At 42.1% G+C, this 10,431-nt stretch overlaps 1 protein-coding gene across 1 annotated transcript in view; it reads left to right on the top strand.

Moving 5' to 3' along the window:
- Positions 1-10,071: 10,071 nt before the first annotated feature.
- PTGS2 (prostaglandin-endoperoxide synthase 2) overlaps positions 10,072-10,431 on the top strand; it is a gene marked incomplete at both ends in the record, with an annotated part of 5,640 nt that continues 5,280 nt past the window's right edge. The window contains one exon of the mRNA XM_080623629.1: positions 10,072-10,123. Coding sequence (XP_080479755.1) covers positions 10,072-10,123 — 52 coding nt within the window. The remainder of the gene's footprint in view (positions 10,124-10,431) is intronic.

Raw genomic sequence — 10,431 nt, forward strand, 5'->3', positions numbered from 1 at the left:
CATTACAAAACCCTGCTGAGTACAGCTTACTAGATGGATCAGCAGTTTTTTCACTGTTGTAAATTGATCTGGTAAATGCTCTTGTAGGAAAAAAAGTAAATCTCTTTTTTACAGAAATCATGTTTTACTTTCTGTAAGCTGAATGAGAAAAGGGACTAATGAATAAAACTAAATAAACTTCAGTACCCTAAGAGGTGTTTTATGTAAAAAAACATTACAAGATAACAATTTTCTACTCAGTAGAACCTACCACAGTTTCCTTTATCCAGTTTAACTCCTAGTTCTGGAAAGCAATGGAAAATTACAAAGCATGATATTAGCTGCATAACAACAGGCCAACTTTCAGCTGCAGAACAAAAGAGTGTGAGATTGGATGAAAGAATTTGCTAAAAGTTAAGCAGGAAGTAGTTAACAGAAAATTCCAGCATCTGCAATGAAGAACATAATATTTGCAAATCTCTGTATGGACAGATTTTCTGTGGAGGTTTTCCACAGAAAGATAGCCTTTTGATTGTTTTGATATACAATGCTTATTATAAGAGGCATAACAGAAGCAATTACCTTAATATGAGTTACGGCCGTTTTGTGAGAAGATAAAAAGCAGATAAAATGTCAGCTGATGCTTCTTTCTGTAAAGGAGTTACAAAATCTCATGACGTGTTTTTCAGAGCTAACTGTGATCAAATGTCTACATAAGAAATGCAGAACATATTGAGGCTGCATGAGAAAAATACCCCAAGGGCTCTGCTAAAAAAAAAAATATCCGAGAGAACTGAATCACAATAGCAGAGTTCACAGGTTAAGTTTGGTAGCCAGCTGCCTGGTTTTCTTCATTCAAGTAATAATGAAAAATATTTTCCATTCTAATAAATAAAGTTCAAAAGGAAGAAAATCTCATAGATGAGTGTATCTGAACAAGGTCTCTGAATAATTATTTTAAAGAAAAAAAAAATCCATAGATCTGATCCAGAGCATGGCTGAAAAACTGACAGTTTGTTTGTGGCCTTTTCCTTTAAAGTCACCATAAAAATTAATTAAAAGTCTTGCTGCCTAAAAAAAGTGGGACAAGTAGCAGCTGGGATGAAATTTTCAGAGTCAGCCTCTGCCTCAAACTATCATATGGGATAAAAATGTTGTGCATCATACTCCATTCATCTACACTCCTTGGAAAAAGTTTGTCCTAGAATGCTTTCACTGAGTTTAAGTCATTTGGGGTTTGTTTTTCAGGAACTAGTCAGGCAGGACTGAATTTGTGACTACCAAGTTTGCAAATGAGGAAAAGAATAATATTGTCTAATACGATTCATCTGAAAAACAAAACACAATTCTGGAAGCCATTCTGCTGAAGCTTCATTCATTACTTTCATTTAACATAATGTGAATCCACGTCTGGTCACCTCCCAAAACAAAGAGTTCAACCTTGCTCTGGATAAGGTGGAGATTTCAAATTTTAGCTGTTATTAATAAGCAATTCTTGTGTTCTTTTTTTCTCTATTTTGTAACAAATTGATGTTTACCACTTACCAAGAAGTGTTCAGATGCTCTATACCCACATTATAATACAGGTAACTGACAAAGAATTTGCAAAGCAAAGAGGCCTACCTGAGAGAAACCTAGCTGTGACGCAGAATGATGACGTGAACAGGTGTCTTCACTCATTAAACTTTATGTAAAGTCACTCTTTTTGCCTTAGTTTCACTCCAGACTTTGAGTCTTAACTGAATAAGTCAAGAACGTGAGAGGATTAAAACAAAACCTTGGATACGTTAATAAAAACAGAAGCATGGAAAGAGTTACTTGAACAGGGTTTACTCTAAGCAGATGTTAATGATAGAAATGACAGTCTTTCATATTGGAAGGCATTCCCACAAACCCCTATGGGCTTCCAAATAAAACACAAACTGTAGATTTACATGTTTCCTTCAGTAGCTGGAGGGCAAAAGGTAAGCATCTTTGAAAGGGAGATAAAAAATTGGGCCCAAACTTGTTAAGGTCTTGCTTTAGTTTTTCATGCCCGCATATTTCTTGTATGAATTTTTTTTTTTTTCTTTTTTTGGGGGTGTAGGGTAATTCCAGGAGGACAGGAAAGAAAACCAACAAACAACCCAAACTGATTTGGATGAAAAGGTACACTCCCATTTTCCTAAGGAATGATCAATGCCCATACTTACCCCATTTAGCTTACCTTCCACCTCAATCTCATGCTCTACGTCTCCCTGAAACAGGTCTATATAGTCAGCCAGAGCCAGTGCACAAGCATTTCTTGCCCAGCACTGTCCATGATGTTTCTGTTCAGTGCAAGGCAATCCAGTTCCCAGATCTCACATACTCTATATTCATACATATTTTTAACTGGAACAAATTTCTTTTGTGTTCCAGACAGTAATACCAAAATTGCAGTAGTCTAGAAACTCCACAAATAAGGCACCTTTGAACTGTGATTTTCTTGAAAAAATAAACAAACTTCCCTTGTTTCAAAACCAACTAATGGAGGCTGGTTTTTTTCCAGCAAAACTTAGGAGTACCATTGAAACTGGGACCCAAACGACTGAAGCAGCCCATGAGGACACAGAATAAAGAAAAAGAGAACTAGCAGCCCAATCGTCTGGCCAGAAAAACCAGGGTGTGATTAAATGAAAGTTCAAAGCAACTACAAAACCAAACATTTGTGCTAACACGCTTAAAGATATTGAATTCCTCCTAAGGTCCTTAGATTTTCAAGAACATTTTCAGAACATCCAGAATTGTTATCATATCTTTGTACCCACCAGCCTTGGAGTGTGTTTTTGTTTCAAATGCAACATACTAAAACTCTGTGATAGCAAACTTCAGATTGGGCACATTTTGCAATAAAACAGCAGAAAAGTACAGACTGAAGAAACAAAACTTGCTCGCTTGCCAGGGAATTACTACACTGTTAAACATGATGATGATATTCCCACAATCACAAAGGAAAGGAAAATATTCAAAACATATTAAAAAGGCTTAAGCAAAGAGCCCTACTGATTGGAATTCAGTTTACTCCATGGAACCAGCTGATACAACAAGTGTCTTGTTTTACTGATGTTCTTTCCACATGACACACAGATACTATAAAACCTACTGGCTGGGTAATTTTTTCTTTTTTTAGAAATCTGCAAATGCAAACAATGGATAGGGAAATAATATGGGTTTTTCCCAGCCATTTTATATGGTACCTATCAATATTTCACTCATGGTTTTGTGCATGTGGCACAAATACTAGGTTTTCTTTGGAGGAGAGATACATACTCTATCTACTTGCTGTGACAGGTACATACACTGCATGTTACATCTCACGCTCATGGTGAACCTAAATCTGACAAAGCTCTGATGTGGATCTTTGTAGCTACAAATAGAAATATGCCTTTATCATGGAACCATAGAATGGTTTGGGTTGAAACGGACATTAAATATTATCTAGTTTCAGGGATACCTTTCACTAGACCAGGTTGCTCAAAGCCCCATCCAACCTGGCCTTGAACACTTCCAGGGATGGGGCAGCCACAGCTTCTCTGGGAAACCTGTGCCGGTGCCTCACCACCCTCACAGTAAAGATTTTTTCCTTAATATCCAATCTAAATCTACCCTCTTACATCTTAAAAGCCATTACACCTTGTCCTATCCCTACATGTCCCTGTAAAAAGTCCCTCTCCAGTTTTTTTGTCAGCCCAGAGCCTTCTCTTCTCTGGGTTGAACAAGCCCAACTCTGTCAGCCTGTTGTCACAGGAGACATGCTCCAGCCCTCAGAGCATCTTTGTGGCCTCCTCTGTACTTACTCAAGCAGCTCTATGTCTCTCTGGTACTGAGGGCTCCAGAGCTGGATGCAGGACTGCAGGGGGCTCTCATGAGAGCACAGTAGAGAGGAAGAAGCCCCTCTCTCGACCTGCTGGTCACACTCTTTCTGATGCAGTCCAGGACGCAGTTGACTTTCTCGGCTGCAAATGCACATTGCCAGGTCACATTGAGCTTCTTGTCAACCAACTCCCCCGCTGCTCTCAGTCCAGTCTCCACCCAGCCTGTATCTGTGCTTATTTAACGCCATGCATCGTCTACTCAATGTTTCATAAAAATACTGGCTGCTCGCTAAAGCAGAGATGAAAAGCTCACTTAGCACCTCACTGGGGACTACAAGCAGTCTTTGCAGTCTCATGCTCTCTCTCCAGAATATTCACACCACACAGCTCCATCAGAGCATTTGTTAGTCATCCATATCCTGGATATGACCAGACACCCACTATGCAGGGGAAGCTTGGGAGAAGTTAAAATCATCCTGGCATCCAGACAGCTACTCATGCTTTGTCTCAACTCCAAAGCATACTGTGTCAACTCTGTTAACAGAATAAACAAGAAAATATAGCTTTTATTTTGAAAATGCAATTTTGCCATGGATACTTTAAGATATGTAGCACAATCCTTTCACTCATTAAGGACAAAATTTTAACAGGTCTACAACTGAAAGGTAGATTATTTTGTTGTTTTCACCAAATATCATGCAAAATAAGAATAAAGTCACATGCCCTCTAAGAACCTCAAGTTCTTAGACCATATAGAAAGACAGGACAGAAAACAACAGACAAACAAAAACACATTTAAAAGTCTTAACATTTGTTTATTAGAACGGTTTGGTGAGATAATTTATGAATATGAAGTAGCAATATTATAAACACCTTCCGTTTACTCTTTTTTCCCCCCCAACAAATCATAAATCGTACTTCATCTTGTCTTTAGAATCACAGAATCATAGAATAGTTAGGGTTGGAAAGGACCTTAAGATCATCTAGTTCCAAACCCCCTCCATGGGCAGGGACACCTCACACTAAACCATGCCACCCAAGGCTCTGTCCCACCTGGTCTTGAACACCGCCAGGGATGGAGCATTCACAACCTCCCTGGGCAACCCATTCCAGTGCCTCACCACCTTCACAGTAAAGAATTTCTTCCTTATATCCAATCTAAACTTCCCCTGTTTAAGTTTGAACCCATTACCCCTTGTCCTATCACTACAGTCCCTAATGAAGAGTCCATCCCCAGCATCCTTGTAGGCCCCCTTCAGATACTGGAAGGCTGCTATGAGGTCTCCACGCAGCCTTCTCTTCTCCAGGCTGAACAGCCCCAACTTTCTCAGCCTATCTTCATACGGGAGGTGCTCCAGCCCCCTGATTATCCTCGTGGCCCTCCTCTGCACTTGTTCCAACAGTTCCAGGTCCTTTTTATGCCGAGGACACCAGAACTGTACACAGTACTCCAAGTGAGGCCTCACAAGAGCAGAGTAGAGGGGCAGGATCACCTTCTTCGAACCGCTGGTCACGGTCCTTTTGATGCAGCCCAGGATACGGTTAGCTTTCTGGGCTGCGAGCACACACTGAAGCCAGCTCGTGTTCATTTTCTCATCGACCAGCACCCCCAAGTCCTTCTCCGCAGGGCTGCTCTGAATCTCTTCTTTGCCCAACCTGTAGCTGTGCCTGGGATTGCTCCGACCCAGGTGTAGGGTTGTGTAGGTTTAACCATGCACTTGGCATGGTTAAACTTCATAAGGTTGGCATCAGCTCACCTCACAAACTTGTCAAGGCCCCTCTGGACGGCATTCTTCCTTCGCTCCAGCGTATCAACCGAACCACATAGCTTGGTGTAATCAGCAAACTTGCTGAGGGTGCACTCAATCCCACTGTCCATGTCACCGACAAAGATGTTGAACAAGACCGGTCCCAACACTGAACCCTGAAGGACACCACTTGTTACCGGTCTCCAGCCGGACATCGAGCCATTGACCACAACTCTTTGCGTGCGGCCATCCAGGCAGTTCTTTATCCACCGAGTGGTCCACCTATCAAATTGATGTCTCTCCAATTTAGAGACAAGGATGTCATGTGGGACAGCGTCAAACGCTTTGCACAAGTCCAGGTAGACGACATCAACTGCTCTACCTCTGTCCATCAGTTCTGTTGCTTTCAGTTTAGCACATTTCTCTAGATATATTCAGCTGCCAGCTCACATTGAGCTGTCATTCCCATGCATGTGATGGCAAAGTGGGATTTTTCTTTTATTGTTTTTTAAGTGTGCAAAGTAATCTGTTAGTACAAGAATTTGTTCAATTCCATTTCTGATAGCTACACCTTGAAATGCTGGGGGTTTTTTCCTGTGTATTATTTAACAGTTCCTAATGACAGCTTAACCTTGCGAAGTTCAGTTACAAAGCAGAGCTTTATGTGGCTTGGACTGTAAATTATTAAATTAATAGAGCTTATTCTCAGATAAATTATAATCTAAATAATAAAAAGAGCAAAAATTAGCTGGATATCGTCATTTATCATGTCATACAATAAGAAACAAACTTCCAGCAAAAGAGCGCAGTAATACTCAGTGAATCTCGCTTCTTTAAAAGTTGTCAAAGACAGGTCATGTGGGGTTCTACCTACTACTGGGGGAAAAAAAAAGCCCAATCTCTATTAGCTTGTATTTCACTATGTATAGAAGTATAATTTTCATGTGCAGTTATTACAAAATGTCCCAGAACAGCAAAGCTGAATTTCACTTTTGGGGGTGCAAATATTTCTGAGGAGAAGTGAAGAATTTACTAATTTTTTCCACTGAAGCATAGCTAAATGATAATATTAATGAAAACAAATTTGGGGGAGTGGGTAATGTATTTGCTGGAAAGATGATCTTTCTTAGAAATATGTGCTTAAAGGTTGTAGATGTCTTGCAAGAGGACACATGATAGGCTTTACAAAGCTTTCATCTCCCTTCCACAGAAATGCCATCTCTGAAAAATCTTTATTATGAAAACAACAGCATTTGCCTTGTATTTACAGGAGTCAGTTGAAAAACGGAGCAGCACCAGTGCCATGGGACAACATTTCCTGGCTGCTGCTCCACCTCCCCTTCTTTTAGTGGCATTACTGAAGCATGTTGATCCTTATGGGTTCTGTATCTTCTGCCAATACTGTCCTGAAACTTCATCTTAAGGAAGCAATAACCTGATCTCAGCAAAGAAGTGTGAATTTGATATATTCTATATGTAACCTCTGTATGCAGTTAAACCTAAAATAGAAACAGGAAGAGAGAGCTTTCAGAGAACCACCTCCTCCAGAAATTTCAGCCAATATAGAATTAGCTACACTTGTTCAACAGGCTGCTTTCATTTGGACAAAAGGGTACTTAAAATAAATATTGCAGAAGTAAAAATAATACTGGTTGGTGGTGGTGGGTTTTGTTGGGGTTGTTTTTTTTTTTGTGTGTGTGTGTGTGTGTATATGTGTGTGGGCTTTGGTTTTATTTGTTTGGGTTTTTTTTTCAAAGATGGTTTATATGCAAAAACCAAACAAAAACCAAACCAAAAAAAAGGCATTTGTTGGTTGATGCATAAAATCTCCACCTGGTGGTGAAATCTGCCACAGCAAACTTTAAAGAGAAATTCCCATTCCAACATATAACCAGTTCTTTTATTATAGACAGTCCCAAAACAACAAGGGTGGAAGGGCAGCCTTCAATAAAAAACAGCACTATCATATTTCCCCCATTTTCCATCATCTTGGAAAGCTAAAGAATCCTTCCAGTTATACTGAGCTATCAGGTGCACAACTGTTGTTCCCCAGCCAAAAACAGACTTGCAGAGAGCTCCTGTTGCACCATATGTAGGGTGGGGTGGAAGGTGAAGTGTGCTGACTGTTTTTTCAGCTGCAAAAATTGCCGCTTTCTAAGGAGAAGCATTTGTCAAGGCTGAAGTTTTGCTCTATTGCTCAGTTTGCACATTGGTTAGTTATAATAATCGAAAACTTTAAGCAATATCAGCTACCTATATCCTCAGGGTACTCCGAATCATAACATAATTAGCATTGTAGCATCGTGTTAGGGGTAATTCTCTAGCTGCACATAATTAGCTCATTTTTCCCCTTAACATTGCTGGTTCTACACCCTAGAAACATTTTCTGGATTTTTACATTTTCCTGTGCACCTTATTAAAATGTGGTATCTCACCTAGTATTTTCAGTAAAGATTTATTATCTAACAGCATCAATAAAAACTTTGTAAGACAAAATAAAATCATCGTAAAATGGACATTTAAAATCTACAAAGCATTGTGCTTACCACATATCCCTTTCTATACTCTATTCCACTGGATATTACCAGTGCTTTGTGTTAGTCAATTTGGCTAATGACCCCTCATACTGCAAAAACAAAACATTCCCCTTTCACACTTGATAAGTCTGAGTAACAGTTACAAGACTTACAGGTAGCTGCAACCTGCAGTGACTTCTGCTTTACACAGGAAGAGGCTGCTGACAGCTATCCTCCACTTCAAGTGTATGATCAAAGCCAGTAGTTTTCTTACACATACGCATATAAATATATAAATATATAATATATGCCTTTTCCTATGCCAGAAGAATGTGTGATTACAGACTTTCGTGCACCATCCTCTAAAACATCCAGGATGACCTACTGCTGATGTATACAAATTATTCACTAACCACAACACAGTTCTTCGGGGCCAAAAATAAGATTTTGTTTAAACTGGACCAAATCCACTTTCTGTAAAGTCATCAATTTGCAATTTTAAACACCATCAGCTTTGAACCTCAAAAGATATCGTTACTGAAACAGCAATGGATTTTTTTGTTGTTTAATACTGACATTGAGAGCGAAAGTACAAGCAATGGGAAGACTGCAACAAGCCCCCAGCACCACGCTGTAGAGAATTACACAACTGCATTACATCCTACTTGTTTCATAAGACATTTTCCACATGCAATGAAGATTAAAAATAGTAGTAGAGCATACTGATTAAAAAATAAATAACCTATGACAAACAGGTAAAGCATCTTCAAATGGCAAAATCTGACGGAAATGAACAAAGAATTTGTTTATAAAACGACTATACAGAGCAGCAGGGGGTATTTTAAAGCAAAAGCGCTGGCAGAAAAGTCACTGGTGATTTCAAAATAAGATGCCTAATAACGGGATTTGGTATCATAATAAACATACCTAGAAATAAAACGAAATACGTTCAGTATTCCTTTCTAATCCCCCTCTCCCCATACATCCATTTGCAACACAAGAGTCATGCAGCGAGCTTTCTTCCGTGCATATGGGGAAAAAAAGTCTTCCAACCACTTGTTTAATGTACATATTAAAATTACCTCGTTAATAAGCTAACCCCCACGCTCCCCAAAGTGCTCAATGCTGTGTCAGACTGGAGGGGCACCCGGAGGTCAGCAGGATACTAATGGCACCGTGCCTCTTGCCCATTAGATTTCTCCTGCAGGGTGACAGTTTTCACGGCACTTTTTCAGACAGAAAAGCCCGCTTTCTCCAGGGGAAACGGGGCGAGAGCGGGCAGGTGCGAGAACAGGCATTAAGAAACATTACTTGGAAAAGGGGCAGTTTGGGGGGGGAGGAGGGAACAGGGGATGGGATTTCAGCACCTCTCTAGACACCACGCACCCGTGTCGTTCGGCACAACGCGGGCCGTCGAGAAGCGCCGTCAGCCCCGGGGCGCCCGTGGGTGGCTCCCGCCGCCCTGCCCTGAGGAGACGCCGGCGGCGGAGATGGGGACACGACAAGCCCGGTCGCTGAGGAGCCGCCTCCGCGAAAGCACCTCCCCCTCTTCCTCTTCCCCAGAGCCACTGGGGACTCAAAAGGGGCGGGGGTCCTCGGCAGCGTCCTCCCCACCCCCCGGGGTTCCCCTCAGCCCCCGCGACTCCCGGCGGGCCGACCGCGGCCCGCCGCGGCGGAGGCTTAGCCGAGGCAAGACAACGAGGCCGCCACATGCCCGCCGCCACCTCAGTGCCCCCCACCGCAGCGTGACGGCACCCCAGGGGCGGGGCCCACGGCAGGTGGCAGCGGGCGGTGGCGGGGCGGGCCGCGCAGCGGCGCGAAATCCCCCATTTCGTGATAGTTTCCGGCGGGCGGCCTGAGAGTGGGTGACTCACTGACGGCGCCAGGCATAAATAGGCGGGCGCCTACCTGGAAGCGGCATTGGGTTCTCGGCGCCGAGCACCCGGAGAGCTTGAGACACAGCAAGAGCCCCCGCCACAGCGCCGCCGGGAGATGATCGTACCCTGCGCCCTGGTGGCTGTCCTCCTAGCTGCCAGCCACGCAGGTGAGTCCCCCCTCACGGGGGCAGGAGCTGGTCCGGCCGCGGTTGAATCTTGATCTAAGCCATCGATGAGTATTTCTTTTCGGCTGCGAATGATCTAATATTTATAGGGTTTTTCTAATGTTCTGTGTTCTCTTGTGATTTCTCCTATGCTTGCTATATGGTAGAAAGTATGTTAGGCCTCTTGCTAGACAGTCCAAAGCTTCTGAGGATATTGATTGTTGCCAGAAAAGAAACTCCTATGCTTTTGCTAATAACCATTACCTGTAGTAGCTTAAAGGCTAGCGTGAATTGTTGTGTGATCTCTCTCT

This window comes from Psittacula echo (assembly GCF_963264785.1).
Source record: "Psittacula echo genome assembly, chromosome: 7".
Classification (NCBI taxonomy): Eukaryota; Metazoa; Chordata; class Aves; order Psittaciformes; family Psittacidae; genus Psittacula; species Psittacula echo.